The 16,081-nt window shown below is 33.5% G+C and overlaps 3 protein-coding genes across 8 annotated transcripts; 2 read left to right on the forward strand and 1 right to left on the reverse strand.

The window, feature by feature from the left end:
* The first annotated feature begins 347 nt into the window (after positions 1–347).
* LOC113854871 (auxin-responsive protein IAA1-like) lies at positions 348–2,165 on the forward strand. Its single transcript, XM_027486155.1, has 5 exons — positions 348–759; positions 896–1,080; positions 1,343–1,457; positions 1,580–1,641; positions 1,753–2,165. The coding sequence occupies exons 1-5, from the start codon at positions 551–553 to the stop codon at positions 1,788–1,790; spliced, it is 609 nt and encodes a 202-aa protein (XP_027341956.1). The 5' UTR covers positions 348–550; the 3' UTR covers positions 1,791–2,165.
* A 2,458-nt stretch (positions 2,166–4,623) lies between these two features.
* Positions 4,624–8,256, reverse strand: LOC113853630 (D-glycerate 3-kinase, chloroplastic). Of its 5 annotated transcripts, none has more exons than XM_027484112.1 (13): positions 8,103–8,184; positions 7,974–8,039; positions 7,074–7,447; positions 6,819–6,898; positions 6,657–6,708; positions 6,524–6,565; positions 6,344–6,422; positions 6,233–6,264; positions 6,071–6,139; positions 5,664–5,738; positions 5,383–5,499; positions 5,241–5,291; positions 4,624–5,122 (listed from the first exon to the last, which is right to left on the reverse strand). In XM_027484112.1, exons 1-13 carry the CDS (start codon positions 8,182–8,184, stop codon positions 4,979–4,981), a joined length of 1,263 nt encoding a protein of 420 aa, XP_027339913.1. In that variant the 3' UTR covers positions 4,624–4,978. The 5 variants fall into 5 exon arrangements, with proteins under 5 accessions (XP_027339913.1, XP_027339912.1, XP_027339910.1 ...); XM_027484111.1 differs by having other exon boundaries at positions 8,097–8,184; XM_027484109.1 differs by having other exon boundaries at positions 7,974–8,256.
* A 1,993-nt stretch (positions 8,257–10,249) lies between these two features.
* Positions 10,250–15,636, forward strand: LOC113853632 (aromatic aminotransferase ISS1-like). Of its 2 annotated transcripts, XM_027484114.1 has the most exons (10): positions 10,270–10,924; positions 11,049–11,096; positions 11,184–11,559; positions 11,957–12,085; positions 12,771–12,830; positions 13,298–13,454; positions 13,975–14,081; positions 14,255–14,313; positions 14,674–14,782; positions 14,997–15,634. In XM_027484114.1, exons 3-10 carry the CDS (start codon positions 11,509–11,511, stop codon positions 15,450–15,452), a joined length of 1,128 nt encoding a protein of 375 aa, XP_027339915.1. In that variant the 5' UTR covers positions 10,270–10,924; positions 11,049–11,096; positions 11,184–11,508; the 3' UTR covers positions 15,453–15,634. The 2 variants fall into 2 exon arrangements, with proteins under 2 accessions (XP_027339914.1, XP_027339915.1); XM_027484113.1 differs by lacking the exon at positions 11,184–11,559 and having other exon boundaries at positions 10,250–10,924; positions 14,997–15,636.
* The last annotated feature ends 445 nt before the right edge of the window (positions 15,637–16,081 follow it).

Raw genomic sequence — 16,081 nt, forward strand, 5'->3', positions numbered from 1 at the left:
AGTGTTTTCAAATGTTTGTAACAGTAATAATAATAATTAAGCATAAACAGTGGTAGATTGGACATAATTACGTGATTACGTGGAACTTTGGTGTTAGTTGAGTCGCAGGTAGTGAAGAGAGCTAAGGGGAACAATGAAACGAGAAAATGAAAGAGCAAAGTTTGATTCGAATGAAGAGGGGCCCAAACTAGAAAGCAATGGAATCAGAATCACACGCTTCCATCATACACTCTCGCATACGTGGAAGAATCGAAGCCGGTCTTTAACATACACGTGTCATGCATTCTATGGTCCAGCACTTCTCCGGCCACACGCACCATAATATAAGCGCGCACGTTGCCGAAACAACGACGCAATCGAATACTAATATCAAACATTTTGGTAGGTTTCTCTCTCTCTCTCTCTCTCTCTTTCAAATCATAAAGGCAAAATAAAGAGTTAGTCATAGCAGCAAACAAAGAAAATTGGAAAAGAGAAGTCACACGACCAAACAACCCAACTTAATTTGAACGTTGAAATTGCGCGGCGCGTGCAACTGTTTCAGAGCAAAATGTCGTCAAAAAGTGGCATCCACTTATCGGAATCTGACGCCGTTGATTGTAACTTGAAGGAGACTGAGCTCACGCTGGGACTTCCTGGCACCAAAACTGGCACAAAACGTGCTTTCTCCGACCCCGTTGAGCTTCATCTTGGAACCTCAAGGAGTGCTTCTGAAAATTCAGCGAATAAAATGTCCACATCCAAATTCCCTACACCCAAGTAAGAAACAAGCAAGCTAGGATTTGAATATTTAATTCTTTTTCGCTTAAATTATGTATGAAAAAATTGAAGGATAATTAGTTGTGGTTTAATTTTAAATTTCATGAATTGGGTGTTGATGGATGTGATGTTGCAGGCAACAAGTGGTGGGGTGGCCGCCGGTGAGGGCGAGCAGAAAGAATATTGTGATGAAGAGTTGCAAGTACGTTAAGGTGGCGGTGGATGGAGCTCCATATCTAAGAAAAGTGGATCTTGAAATGTATGAGAGTTATGAACATTTGATGAGGGAATTAGAGACCATGTTTTCTGGCTTGACCATTCGTACGTACCCAGACCCATCATCTCTTAGTGATAACGTGTGCTAATTTATGTGCTTATGTTCTGATTTTTCAAATGTGTTTGCATAATAAAATGTTATTACAAAATTAAATTATATATAATTTTTAATAAACAAATATTTATTAAATTTTTTTATTATGTACCTTTGCATTACTATAAAAAAGTTATATATTCTTCGTGTCAATATACGTAGGTATACTTTTTTGATATTAGCGGGTCTTTTTGTGGCCAACCATCGTTGCAGGTAATCATTTGATGAATGAGAGGAAACTCATGGACTCTGGAAATGGAATTGAGTACATGCCCACCTATGAGGACAAGGATGGTGACTGGATGTTGGTTGGGGATGTACCGTGGAAGTAAGTTCTATATATGATTTACCATTTGATAACTTTAAGAATTCGCCATTATTATTTCTACTATGTATAAGTCGTTTCATTTTCTTAAAAAATTAATTTCTGTTTTTTGGCTGTTGTTCTAGGATGTTCGTTGAATCATGCAAGAGGATAAGGCTTATGATTAGCTCAGAGGCCAATGGCTTAGGTTCGTTGATTTCTTTATTTATTTTTTCCTTGCGTGATATATTCATTATACAATTAAATATTATACGATGATTTTTGTTTTTAATCCTCTGATTTACGAATATCATTGCAGGTCCGAGGACAGCTTCCAAATGTACGGGTTCCATTTAGAAGAATAAGTAGTGTAATGACCATAAACTGATAAAAATCTACTAATATTCCATATCGGAGAACACCTTGAAAGCGTACAAGCTCCGGTTAGAAGCGTTAATTTTTGTGTGATGAAATATCCATGGTGCTTGATGTACATGTCCCTTTAGCACCTATAGTTAGTAACTTTCCATTTGACTTTAAAACTAGAACAACGACTGATCTCTATATTAGTGATACAAATAAATAAAGGAGGCTGGCATGTAATAAATATTATGATCATGGAGTGTGTAATGTAATGACTTTGGTGTCTGCAAAGATAGTTGTTAATTATTGTATCCCGTTTTTGTAGTTGTTGGATATATTCACCGATTGATCGATGATTTTCGATCCACTGCATAATTCACATAATATTTCTATTGATATTATATTGATCGGAAAAAGTTCCCCTAAAATCAGATTTGTCTTTAAAGGTAATCAAATAAGGATATATTCACTCTAAATTTTAATGGGTTAAGATCCTGATGCACTTTAACTTAAAAGAAAGATGGAATTATCCTTCGAGACATATTGATTTAATTTTAGATATGAATGATATGATTTATGTGTAAGTTAAAACATGCATGTTTCAAAAACTATCATGCATGAATGATATGATTTATCGCAGAGACGAAAAGTAAAGAAAGAAATAAAGAAATTTAGGTTTTCATGCTCGTCAATGAATAAATGTTTTAAAAACACGTTTGATCCTTAGGAATAATGTGATACAATTAAAACATTGACCCTTTGACACGTCATATGAAAAATTGTCTTGAAATTGTAAAGATGTTGAAATATAGGACAATTAAGTAAGGTTTCCATTATAGAACCACCCAACATTCAACCTCTCTCAAATATTATTCTCCAAAAGCTCATTCAAAACCTATTGTAATCTGCGTTTGGATGTTTTTAAGTTTGGGGAAAGGATGAGAAGGAAAACTATAAATAAAGAAACAAAGGGGATAGAAGTAAACTTAATTTCCTTTGTATGGATGTTTGAGTGGGGAAAGAAGGAAAAAGTAAGGGAAATATATTTTACGCTTACGAATAAGATAATATTTGGTTTAACTTTTTTCGATTTTTATTTTAAAATAAATAATGATATTTCAATTAATTTCCGTAAAATTTTAAAACTTTTATTAAATTATTTTTGACCTGAATAAAAATTTTAAATTTAAAAATTTTTGGGCACATTCCAAGAAGAATGAAGTGTAGTGAAGATATGTCACGTTGACTAAGACCAAGTTAAAGCCCAATGTTAAAGCCCAAATAAAACCCGAAGTCGAACTACAGAAGTTCAAGTCCAATCATTATCATACAACGACTCAATGATTGCTCAAGCTTTGACCCAAAATCACAACCAAAAAAATAAAGATTCGTAATTGCTAAAGTGTAAAATGGATAGGTTTGAAGGGTGTTAAAAACAAGGTACGAGAGTTGGTAATAAATTGAGGCACGGGTCAGTGTATACCGTATGCTTCCATATGTGTAGTTATGATGGACGGTTGTTCTTTTCCATTATTCCAGTTTCTCCTTGATATACAATTCCTCAGTTTTAAGATTATAAAATTTAAGTTTCTGGTAGGAAAATACTAGTCTTTAAGTTTTTACTTAAATAAGGTGACGTCTTTCTATATCTTGGTGACATTGCTTGACATAGGGAGGGTACTACAAAAGGCACTCCACTGCTGAAGTTAGGTTTAATTTTAAATAATAAATATTATTTAACATATAAAAGTCAACCTTTTATTTGTATCTCTTAATTATTACTCTTAATTAGATTAATTATCTTTAATTTTAATTAAGAAGGTATTCAACTTATCTTGACCGAGGGAGTACTCAGTTTTTTTTTTTTTTGGTAGGTTTAGGGTAGTATCTTATCTAATACAAAACATATATTCCAATTGAAGTTGAATTTATGAGGAGCAATTCTGGTGTAGACACGTCCAACAGCGTTAAACTAGTGACTATGACATCTTTGAATGTTTGGTTTTTACATTTTGTTAAAATTCATCAAACTACTTACTTAAAAAATTATTTTTAAAAATTACATTGCCTCTTAGAAAAATTGACTAATCACAAATTGCATTAAAAATGTGTTTAAAAGAACATGTTAGTAGTATTTCTCTGCGGCTCTTTCTACCATTCTGGAGTTAGTTTCTCACTTCCCAACCAATAAAGTCAGCAAATTCCTTTCTACTAACCACCATAATAAATGACATGTGAAAAGGAAGAAGAGAGGGAGTGGTGGGAACCCTTGAACATGATCTGGCACCTCTCTGTGCTTCTGCTTATAAATATGTGGCCAAACCCTTTCATGATTGTGAATTATCTTCTTCATCTCGTGAAAAAATGACAGGGTCTGCACCATCACAGCAGCGAATGCCATACTATGATCACGTTCGCACTCGCCGTGAGGAGAAGGGAAGCCTCTATGCTTGGTCTGTACATCTTTAGTTTCCAATTCTATTTTTTTCTTCTTTTTCTCCATCCAAGATTCAGTTTTTGTTACACACAGTAGAAGCTGATCAATTCACTCTTTGGTTCAGTTTGTATACATTATTTTGCTGCTGTTGCTGCTATGAGAGCTGTGAGTGCTGCTTGGAACGCACCTGTTGTTGCTGTCCTTAGATTACCCAACTTCCTAAGAGATGTTTCTCAAGTTTATGTTTATTATTAGTGTTGTTGTATGAAATGAACATTCTGGGAGTCAATTAGGAAGATTCTTTTAAATCACAGCCATGTACTTCAACTAATTTTAAATCACAGTCATTAATTTGTTATGCCTGTTCATTGTTAAATAAACCAAGTGCGGGAGCACAAGAGTAGTAACTAGCATGATGATAACCAGGATTTTCTGTACAAAGTATTGAAAAGAAGTACCATTAACTATCAATGACTAGTAGTAGTCTTAGCTTCTATTTGAATAAACGGCAAGCAAAGAGAGCATTTTTTGTGGTTCCTATAGCCATTTATTCCTTAAGGAAAACCAGAAAGCATTATAGCCGTTATTGTGTATAAATCAAGATATTCTCTATACATTTAAAGGAAAATAGAGCAGATACATTGACTTATCTCCACTGATGATGCATCCAAGTAATGCCGAATGCAATTCAGATTCTCTCAAAGAATTGAAAAACCAGCAATGCCTTGCCATGCATGTAGTTAACTTAGACAGCAAGGATGGGGTTTCTCCCTTCATCTATTTCAATGGTTAGGAGATGTTCAGGATCTGATCCATTTGGACCCTGCGAGTAAAGTGTAGGAAGGTATGCCTTGTATGCTGGCAGGTAGCGAGAAACAAAATCTCTCACCTGCAGACCACAAACCATGAAAATTCTTAGCATATTAGAAGGTAGATGTTACAGGCACTGAAAAGACATTATCATATATTCATCCTTAATCAAACATAAATGCATGTGAGAAACAGACCTCATCATCGGACATTCCCGGTTTTCCTGCCTCTCTCATGGCAATCTCAGCCTGCACATTCGAACAGCAAAATACAGATGCTATAATCAGGTTCTAAACACAAAGTTTGTAATTTATGAAAGAGAATGTTAAAACAACCTACCTGTAAGCGCCATTGGTAGACACAACTTGGGTCCTTAATCTTGATGACTATCCATGACTTTATGTATTTGTCCCATGCATCATAGTAAGCTTCAAGGTTTTTATTTACAGTTTCTAGCTGAAAAATAAGCACAATTGATTATTTCTATTTGCAAAAGCACAATTCAGTAGCAATTCTTCCTCTCAAGAAAACGGTGGAGAATTTGGATGATCAGTGATTCAGTATCATAAACCCCATGCGTATAATCTTAAGAAGGAAAAAGGAACTTCACTAATTCTAACCTGTGGATCAACAACCTTTACTGCTTCAACTGGAACGGGCTTGAAACCAAGCATCCAACCTTCGAACAACACAACCTAGAACATCCATCAATGTGTCATAATGGAAGCATCAACACTTTCAGAAAGGATGTTGATGTGAGCTAAAATACCAGTTGTTTCATGCCAAAAATACTCCAACAATCCCACCTATCTTATTATAATCTGTGTTCTGGTGACAAATCCAACTTTTCTCAGAACTACAACGAAATTCCCTTTTTTGGAATCGGGGAGTAGGGTAAATTTTGGTAGTAAAATACTTTCAGTAAGCTGCTCCATTTTTTATTTTTTGTCCGTGTTGGATCATTTTTACCAAGTGAAAACGATCCATCAGAAGCAGCTTAAAAGTTAAAACCAGAAGATTCTCTTACCGTAAGGGGGCCTTCAACTTCTGGCCATGTTGAAGGATCAGCACGGTCACCTCTCCCATTGAATGCAGACTGCATCCACAGGAAATTTGCAGTTAGCAACTACAAATTCAAAATAAATAAATAAAATAAATAATCCATATATGCAAGTTATCATGCCCTTACTTTATCATATCTTGGTAACTTCATTTTCATACCTGGACACTTCAAATAACAAGAAATTACACGTAAAATACAATATAACAAAGAGAAAACAAATTGAGAACAGAGAGCCACCTTCTCTTGTCATTTTGGTTAAAGATGTCATGGTTTCAACAGAAAAGGCAAGATCATGGCTTCCTGCATTTCCACGCAACTAGAAGGAAACAAGCCAAACCAAAGTATTTTAGCTTACATAAATCCTAGTGTCCCTATATAATTTATTGTTCAGTACTTCACCTATATGTGTATAATTACCTCAAGGAGTGCATTTTCTGGATTATCTTCTCTTAGTTTATTCTACAGTTCAAACATGTTGTCAGCCCAACAGAAAAAGAACAACATCGGATCATCAACTGAAAAACAAATATCGATAACAGCTTCTATATACCTGACCTTCAGCCGTCAAATAAAAATCATCTATAGATATTGTTGCGGACTTCCTGAAAAATTCATCATGTATTTGCAATTTGTTAGTTAATCTCCTATCCTTATAGTCACAAAATCAAAGGATAATATCAAGATCACTGGTGCTTCCAAGTTCAGATCCTACCTGCTAGTCTTTTGGAAAAGATAGTCAAGAGCAAAGACAAGGGTTGTCTTCCCGCAGCCTTGAGGAGCACTAAAACCAATCTGTGTCATGCAAAATGAAAAAGTTATAAGGCCCTTGAACATTTTTTTAGGAAATAAATCCTATGGTTAAATTTACAGTTATAGTCTTCTTAAGGCTTCATAATAAGCTCGATAACATCAACACATATAGAAAACAAACTATTAGAGAAAGAGTGAAATCTAGTATATATCATACTACTAAAGGAGGTATTTCTTCTCCATCTTTGAACTTGGACTGATGCTGAGCAATTTGATGTTCGCACCAGAGAAAAACTGGTACATAGTAGTGATAAAGCCTAGCTTTTTGAGGTTCTGTAAGGTACAATTCATTAAGCTGAAACAATCTGCATAAGTAATGCCCATACAATAACCACTTATCAATGGACTCAGCCACTTCCTCTTGTGTCAGACCTATTTTATCAAGTAAAGGCCCCGAGCAAATAAATTCAAAGAGGTCTTGCACAGATGAAACTTGTGCAGGTTTTGTAGGAAAAACAGAATATAGCGGACGCTTCCTGTACTCAATGCCACCACCAGTGAAACCGTTTTGTAGCCATGAGCTTCCTCTGCCTGCATGAAGTATTGTAAATGTACATTAAATATAAGTTTTGTTAACTATTACGGGTGCATAACAGATTCTAATAAATTTTTATAATAAAAAACATATTTATTACATTAAAATTATTAAAGCACGATAAATATTTTTTAATAATTAAAAAAAAACTACTTTTTTGTGCTTAAACAGGTTAATATTTTACATTAAGGATTTATATCAGATGACAGAAATCATTTCAACAGCATGGGAAAATGTAGCTGTTGAAGATGAAAATAGAGCTCCTAAAGTTCCTTTCATTCTTAACAGCAAGGTCTAATAATCAGCTGGAAGGAATTTGAGTTGTTGCATCAATAATCACTAATCAAGCAAGGTCAAAATTTGTGAGAAAATTTTCAATTCAAATGTGCTGTAGTAATCTGAGTAAACAAATTATGACACAACCCCCATGCACCCATTTATCTAATTAGACTAAATTGATGATTTTGTTTAACTGGGTTGAAAATTTGTAACATCGAGAAGACAAAAGTGAAGAAAAAGTACCTGACTTTGAGAAGTGGGTGGGGAAGTGAGAGAGCTTAGATTGGGAAGAGAGAAGAGAGAAGTGACGAGAATTGGAAAAGAAATTTAATTTAGAATTATTAGAAATATGATTATGATTATGAAAGGCAAAGGAAATGTTGTTGTTAGTGTTAGAAGAACAGAAAGAAGAGGAAGATTGCCATGGCTGAGAGAAAACATTCAAAGTCGCCATTTTTTTTATGTCTCTTTCTCTCTCTACCTTGCAATGAAATCACCAACTGAGCTTTGCAGCCACGTAGTGTTTGCTTCTTTGGCCAACAGATTGGAAGAGGAGCACCATAAAAAAAAATTAAAAAAATCTGCAATTTATCTATTAACATTACGTTTTTTTTATATGTTTTCTAAATTCTTGTTTACCCAATCATGCAGTTCTCTTATAATGATACATTTTTTCTGGAGTATTTAAATCATATTAAATTAAATTGTTTTGTAATTAATAACTTTTTTGTTATTTTTAATTCTCCCACAAAACTAAAATATCTCTAGCAAACATTAAATATAATAAAATATTCATAACGTACAATTGAAACATTATTTTATAATTCTTTTATTAATCAAAGCATTTTATACCATTGTTTGGGTTTAAAAACTTTAAATACACGTATTCTATATTTCTATTTATGATTAATGAGTGAAGAAAATGTTTTTTGTTAATTAAATTTAGTTTTCTCAGCATTTTTTTCGTTTATATTTTTATATTAACATGTATATATAAATGTTGATGTAATAATAACTTAACAGTAACGTTGATTCAGAAAAAGTGAATCCTGCAACAAAATTGTCAAATCATAAAAATAGAAACGAAAAGCAATCCACAAAAGCAATGAACACTTGTCGAGAGTAAACAAAACCTTAAAATCAAGGAACCAAATACATTAAAATCTAATTGAAGAAGCAAAAGAAAAGGGTAAAAGAATCTAATTATTGTTTTTAGTTATCAGTGCCACCGTTTTTTTTAAACTGATTAGCATCCTAACATTAAAGAAGCACACTTCAATCGATGCTTTTCGCAATCTCATAGCCCCTGTCTTATTTAATTTTATATTAACATTTTGTTTTAAATTTGATTGCATTAATATTTTTACTGTATGTTACTGAATATAAATATTTGACTATGTGTTATTGAATATAAATAGTTTGCTTTGCTAATTATATTCTATTCATACATTTATTTATAAAAAATAAATATTTAATTAAGACCATCAATTTATATTTTATTCTCGTAATACTTACACTATTAAATAGTTAAATTAGTGTGTTATATATTAAAATTTATTTATTTATTTTGATACTTTATTAACATAAATTTTATAATAAATAAAAATATAAAAATGATTAAAAATAATATGTTTAAATATTTATTACTTGTTATATTTATGAAAAAAAATTAGTAACTGTTTCTTATAAATATGGCTAGTATTTAAAAAAATTATGTCTTTTTTGAGTAAACTAATAAAATTTAAATATGTGTATTATGTTCTTTTAATGATTTGATTTTTGAATATAAAATACTTAATTTTTTATATTAAAATAATTCACTGCATAAGATTAAAAAGATGATTAAATATAATTTTTGTTTTTGTGTTTTTGTGTTTTTGTGAGTTTTTAATTCTTAAAAAAGAATCTTTTGTCTTAATCACTGAATTTTCAATCTCTCGTGTTAGATAATGTAATAAAATTTAACAAATGTCAACTTCTCAACTAGTTACGTTATCAGTTTTAAAGCCATACGTATTGAATTTAAAAAATATTTAAATTAAAATAAAAATTTATAGGCATTAAAATCAAAATTTCATGATTATTTATGTCTAATTTTAATATATAAAAAATAATTTTAATAATAATTTATTAATATTAATTTGATAGACTCAACTTTAAATTTTGAAACTATAAAAGTCAATAAAAAATTATCAAAACTCCTTCGGTTGAAAAGGGTATGTAGATTTTATTTATAAAATTTTAATATATACAAAAACACAAAAATAATAAAATTTTATCAATAATATATTTTTACTAAAAATAATAAAACATTTAGAATTTACTAAATTAATAATATTCAATAATATAATTTTAAACTTTTTAACATATACGCAACACATTAAAAAAAAACTAAAATTTTATTAAGAAATGAGTAAGGCAAAAAGAACGACATCGTTTTGCAGGCCTATCCAATGTTGAGTTTTGTCCGCATCTGCATGACAGACAGTGAGTGGCTGAGTGCACGCAAACCAAAGAGCACACTTTTTTTGAAGATTCTATCTCTTCCCTTAACTCTTCTCTCTCCCTTCCCCTCTATTTCTGGGAATTACTGTCCTCACCCCACGTTCCCATTCCCATGCATTAAACACGTTCACACTTCAATTCAAACGCATAAATAAAAAACCCTTTGCAATTTGCTAATTCCCGGAAGATCCAAGCTGTATTGCAAACTCATCTAGTTTTGAAAATTTACCAAAAAAACAAAGAGAGACAATTTTGATGGAGAGAGAGAGAGAGAGAATAATTGATTGGGTGGATGAAGTTGTTCTATTGTATCCATCGCATCTGACTCTGATCTAAGTGGGAAGTGACTTGTTCCGTCAAAATTCTGATAAGGCAAGTCAAACCCACAAAAAGCAACTGAACTAGATTGTTTCATGCTACAAAACCTCGTGCCTTGTCTCCTCTTTTGTCAAGCGTGACAAAATTGATTTTTTGTTACTCAAAAAGTTTCCTTTTTTAAAATTAATTAAAATAGTACAGTATATATTAGTAATTTGGGAAGCTTAGCATTTAAAAGTTGGATTCTTTTGGTTCACGGGTAGAGACAGTTTGTGTTGGGCAAGATCACAGAATTGGGTTGCTCAGAGATGGGTTCCTACGGACACCTTGCAAGGAGGGTCATGGAAACTGAGATGCCCGTTATGGTTCAGGTACTCTCTTATTCAATGCAATTTGACCCCTTTATTGGTTTGGACTTTGGACTGGTATTTGGTAATGCTTGCTATGAATATGACTTGTTTTTTATCATCGTGGTGGGTGTCTGTGTCTCTGCAGATGCAGGAATTGCTCCGAGGAGCTAAGAATGCCGTGTCTTTGGCCCAGGTATTTTTTGTCTCCCGCGTCTCCATTTCCAAGGTTTGTTTGTTTATGTTTTTTAGTCTAACCTCTTAGCGATTATTGCGGAGGCAGTGAGAGAAGGAGATGGAGTTTCCAATGTCTGATCGTAAATTTCTGTAGCTTGCTTGGGAGTTTGGTGTGTTATGGAGATATTGAGAAATGGGAACAGTTTATTTAGTACTTGTTCTTTTTCGGAAACTTCAAACGATGATTACAGACACTGAGACACAGTTTTAGCTCTAAACGTGCTTGTGGATTGTGGTCACTATATTATAAATTTGGTGCCTTCTTGATCTAGAAAATGGCTGAGCCACAACATTTCTTATGGGAAACTGGAGATGAGATGAAGTGGCATATTCATGAATATTTTGCCTCGAAATATCGCTAAAGTTGAAAGATGCATACCAAAAAAATAGAACCGAATTTAGAAAATCACACATGGAATAAGGTTATTATTTTATTTGTTTAGCTTGTACTTTTTTCTGTCTCATAACACAGTTACAGTTTTGGTTGCGATGCTCAATTGGAATTGTTGATCTTGAGGCCCGACCCAAATTTTCCAATTGCCAAAGGCAGTCTTAAAGTTTGATGCAGGGCGTGATTTGTATGATATAGCTTCACATAGGATTGTGAGCTAAAGTGAAAGCTACGTGGTTTTGATTATGCATCTGATTTTGGTTCATGGTTATGCATGCTTTTAATCATCAAATGAAGCTTGCCTGTTTTAATTTTTAATTGATTTTTACTGCTATGGCTGGTGACCACTATAATTCTACTGATTTTATGTACTATTATTTTCTCCTTCGCGGCAACTTGTAATGGATTTTTGAATTTATTAACTGTAGGGGGTGGTCCATTGGCAACCTCCCAAGCAAGCGTTGGAAAAGGTGAAAGAACTTGTATTTGACCCCATAGTTAGTCGTTATGGTAATGATGAAGGTATTCCTGAACTCAGAGAAGCACTGATCAAAAAGGTAAATGATATATTGTCTTTCAACTTATGTATTCTGTAATTGTATGAATTTGGAAACAGTAGCTATCTGTTTGAAGTTCTTCAATTGAATGGAGCTTGGGACTTGCATCAGATAAAAACCTATTTAAAGCTAGTGTTTAAGAATGACAAATGACAACTCTTGTTAGTTATATAGATTAATGCGTCCTATTTTCATTTGCCTTCAGATGAAGCTGATTATGTACAATTAACGTAATAACTGTCTGTAAGACGAAACTTGTGATATCATTTGGGCTATATAAAAATCTGAAGATTTATATAAAAACGCAACTCATGGACTGAGTAGATTCTGAAGATTTGCACTGCAGTTATGTTTTCATCTATAAGGAGAAATGAACATCAATTGATATTGATGCTTCGATAATATCTGCTCGCCCCTTCCTTCATCATTCAAACTCTCTAGTACATACGTAGCTTTCTCTTTCCATAATCATATGATTATATTACATATAGCTGCATTGCTGCTAGCTTTCTCCTATAAACGATGTTATGGGGTGTTGCTGTATTATTTTGTAAAAAATAAAATAACTTGCTTTTACTGTATGTATGGCCCTTTGTATCCCATTGATCTCTGCAACCAATTATTTTGCTATATGAAATTGGATCTCGGTGACCAATCAATCGACTTCTTTGTTTCTATCTTGTAGTTGCGTGATGAAAATAAGTTGCACAAATCTTCAGTAATGGTTACGGCAGGTGCCAATCAGGTGAGGTGATCCATTTTTTTTTGTTCATTATATTGTTATATTTTAAAAATGATAACACATTTTCTGAAAAAACATGGTGAAGCGCACTGGCATATCTAAAAATATAGCTTTCTTGCCTGCTTATCTAAAATCTTTATCTAATCTAAAACCATCATAGTGTTGCTACTTCTCTTTCTTGTAACTTAATGCATATTGAAAGGGGAAGTATCTGACAGGTACGGCATGTTTTTGTACCAATGGAGGCAGTACCTTTTACTGTTGACTCTGTTAACTTAATAGTTTACAGATTCTATCACTTGTGGTCTTTTAATTTTATAGTACTTGGATCTCTCCCTGTTGACCAGTTATTCAAGACTAGTGCAATTAGAGAACTCATTTTGTTTGGTTGATCAGTATAGTTTGAGCTTTGAATAATATTATGTGCTCATCACTAAACCTTTGAGGTAACACAATTCCTACCTATACAGGCATTTGTGAATCTGGTTCTTACACTGTGTGATCCAGGGGATTCCGTGGTTATGTTTGCTCCTTACTACTTCAATGCCTACATGTCCTTCCAGATGACTGGCATTACCAATATACTCGTTGGACCAGGCAACCCAGAAACACTTCATCCTGATGCAGGTAAGAAGCTGCTTGATATGGTTACTGCAATCTATTTTTTAATGGCATGTACTAGGAAAGCAAAGGCAATAATTGGTTGAGAGTATTTTTTCCCTCCATCCAGGGGATTTACACATTGGTCAGTAGTTGGATGGATTGGATCTGGATACATGTAATCCTTTCCTCTATTTAGAAGGTATATTGGGCTGTTAAGAACTCATGCATGTCCAATAGGTTGGGTGTTTTATAATGTTGGATTGAGTTGTAAGTTGCATTGTATAATAAGTCATTACCAAGTTGAATATTTGTCTGAATTTTGGTTTCTAGTTCTTGTAAATTACTGAATGCGGATTAGGATACTCCATGTGTTATTTCATTAATTTCTTTGTACAAGTTGCTCATGGTGATGAACAACTATCTGCACAATGCTGTCCTTTACATATGTAAGAATCCTAGAAGGCTAAATCATCCAAGTTTACGCATTCTTTTGGTGTCAGATTTCTTTGTTTAGGCTACTTATCAGAGTTTTCTTGATTTTTAGATTGGTTGGAAAGAATATTATCTGAAACTAAACCTGCCCCAAAGCTTGTTACTGTTGTAAATCCTGGCAATCCAACTGGAACTTACATTCCCGAGCCCCTTCTAAAGGTTTCTCTCTCTCTCTCTCTCTGAATGTATTGCAGCTAGTTTGATTATTAAAGTGGTTCTTTTTTAATTCTCTAGTGCAGCCAATATTCACGTATTTGACCGTCAATTGACCATAAGATTTCTTTGAACCTTGTAATTTATAAAATTTCTAACTACTTTCTTTAATTGATCAGAGGATTTCAGATCTCTGCAAGAATGCAGGCTCTTGGCTTGTTGTTGATAATACATATGAGTAAGTCTTCTAATTTGCTATGTTAATGGAAAATTTATCATATTGTTTTCTTTGACTACGAAGAAAACAACAAATTCTCTGTTTCTATGATTAACACCACTTAATCAATTGGTTGCGTTCGGGACAAATCATAACTTTTTATTTAATTCTTTTTTCAGTTCATTATCATTTCAGATAAATTTTTTACTCAGTCTCACTAATCTTGTGGGCAGATCTTGATGTTTCTAAAATATCCTTATGAGATCTCCCTAGTAGTCTTCACTAACTAAAAGTACCTATAGCTATAAGTATTCTACAACTGTCCTTGAATCCTCTTATATTTTCTAGAATTGCTTTAAAGCAAATTAATGCTGCATGCAGGTATTTTATGTATGGTGATCTGAAACACTCTTGTGTGGAGGGAAATCATATTGTTAACGTTTTCTCATTCTCCAAAGCATATGGAATGATGGGATGGCGTGTTGGATACGTAAGTACCACTTCTGATGTCTTAATTTCCACAGGCAGGGGAGAGAAACAATCTAGTTTAAACTATGAACCCTAAACATATATTGTTTCCACTTTTTGTTCTATCTTATCAGTCTCTTCTCTGCAGCATGGTAGTTATGTTTTCAGTTGTAAACTTCATGATTAGTGTTAAATGATAAACACTTCTTCTCTATCCTAATACGCGCTCATCGCAGATAGCATACCCATCTGAAGTAGAAGGATTTGCTGCCCAACTTCTTAAAGTTCAAGACAACATTCCGATTTGTGCTCCGATATTATCTCAGTATCTTGCCCTCTTTTCATTGGAACTGGGGCACGAATGGGTTGCAGAGCGGGTAAAAAGTCTTGACAAGAACAGAGAAATTGTTTTAGAAGCTCTCTCTCCTCTTGGAGAGGGGTCTGTGAAAGGAGGAGAAGGTGCTATATACTTGTGGGCAAAGCTCCCAGATGGAAATGGTTACGACGATTTCGAAGTTGTTCGCTGGCTAGCTAACAGGCACGGCATTGCAGTGATCCCAGGAAGTGCATGTGGTAGTTCTGGCAATCTTAGGATTTCATTTGGAGGCTTGACAGAGAATGATTGCAGAGCTGCTGCAGAGAGACTGAAGAAAGGCTTAGAAGAATTGGTTAGAGATGGACTGCGGCAGTAACTGAAGGGAAAAAAACAACACAAAAGATATCATCACATAAAAATCCACTTGCCAATGTAGCAAGTTTGCAACTTGTGCATTTGAATTTGAATTCAATAAATGATATGTGGGATAGCAAGTTTCTATTATTTTCATTTTGATATTCAAAACAATGGCTCCAAATAAATGCATGCACTTCTTCCTTATTCACTGATTCCTTATTTTATTCGTTGTTGGAAGTTGTTCGATCTAGATCTTTCACTTTTCGTTCATTTTGCTACTCTGTCAGTGTCATAGTTATTACCGGTCGATTATTGAAATTATGAACACATTGGCTTAAATTCTTAAATTCATTAATTATACTACTAGGTGTCACACATATAATGATGCAATAGTAAAAAAGATTTCTCTTTATCGACACTTGTTGCTGCCATTAATTTCCCTTTTTTCCATGCCTCATTGTTTAACTTACTGCAACATGAAACAATTTCCAACATTGATGATGGGTGGTTGGAACTGGTTGTTTGTTGTGGTTTCTGTGCGTACTAAGCAACCTGATACCATTTGTACATGAAGCATCTTTATCCTCCATGACTACTGCTACTCAAAGCAGAGTTAGTTAGATACTAAATATAGATTATAGATATTAA

The sequence above is a fragment of the Abrus precatorius genome, unplaced genomic scaffold, assembly GCF_003935025.1.
Source record: "Abrus precatorius isolate BTA unplaced genomic scaffold, Abrus_2018 Scaffold11, whole genome shotgun sequence".
Taxonomy (NCBI): Eukaryota; Viridiplantae; Streptophyta; class Magnoliopsida; order Fabales; family Fabaceae; genus Abrus; species Abrus precatorius.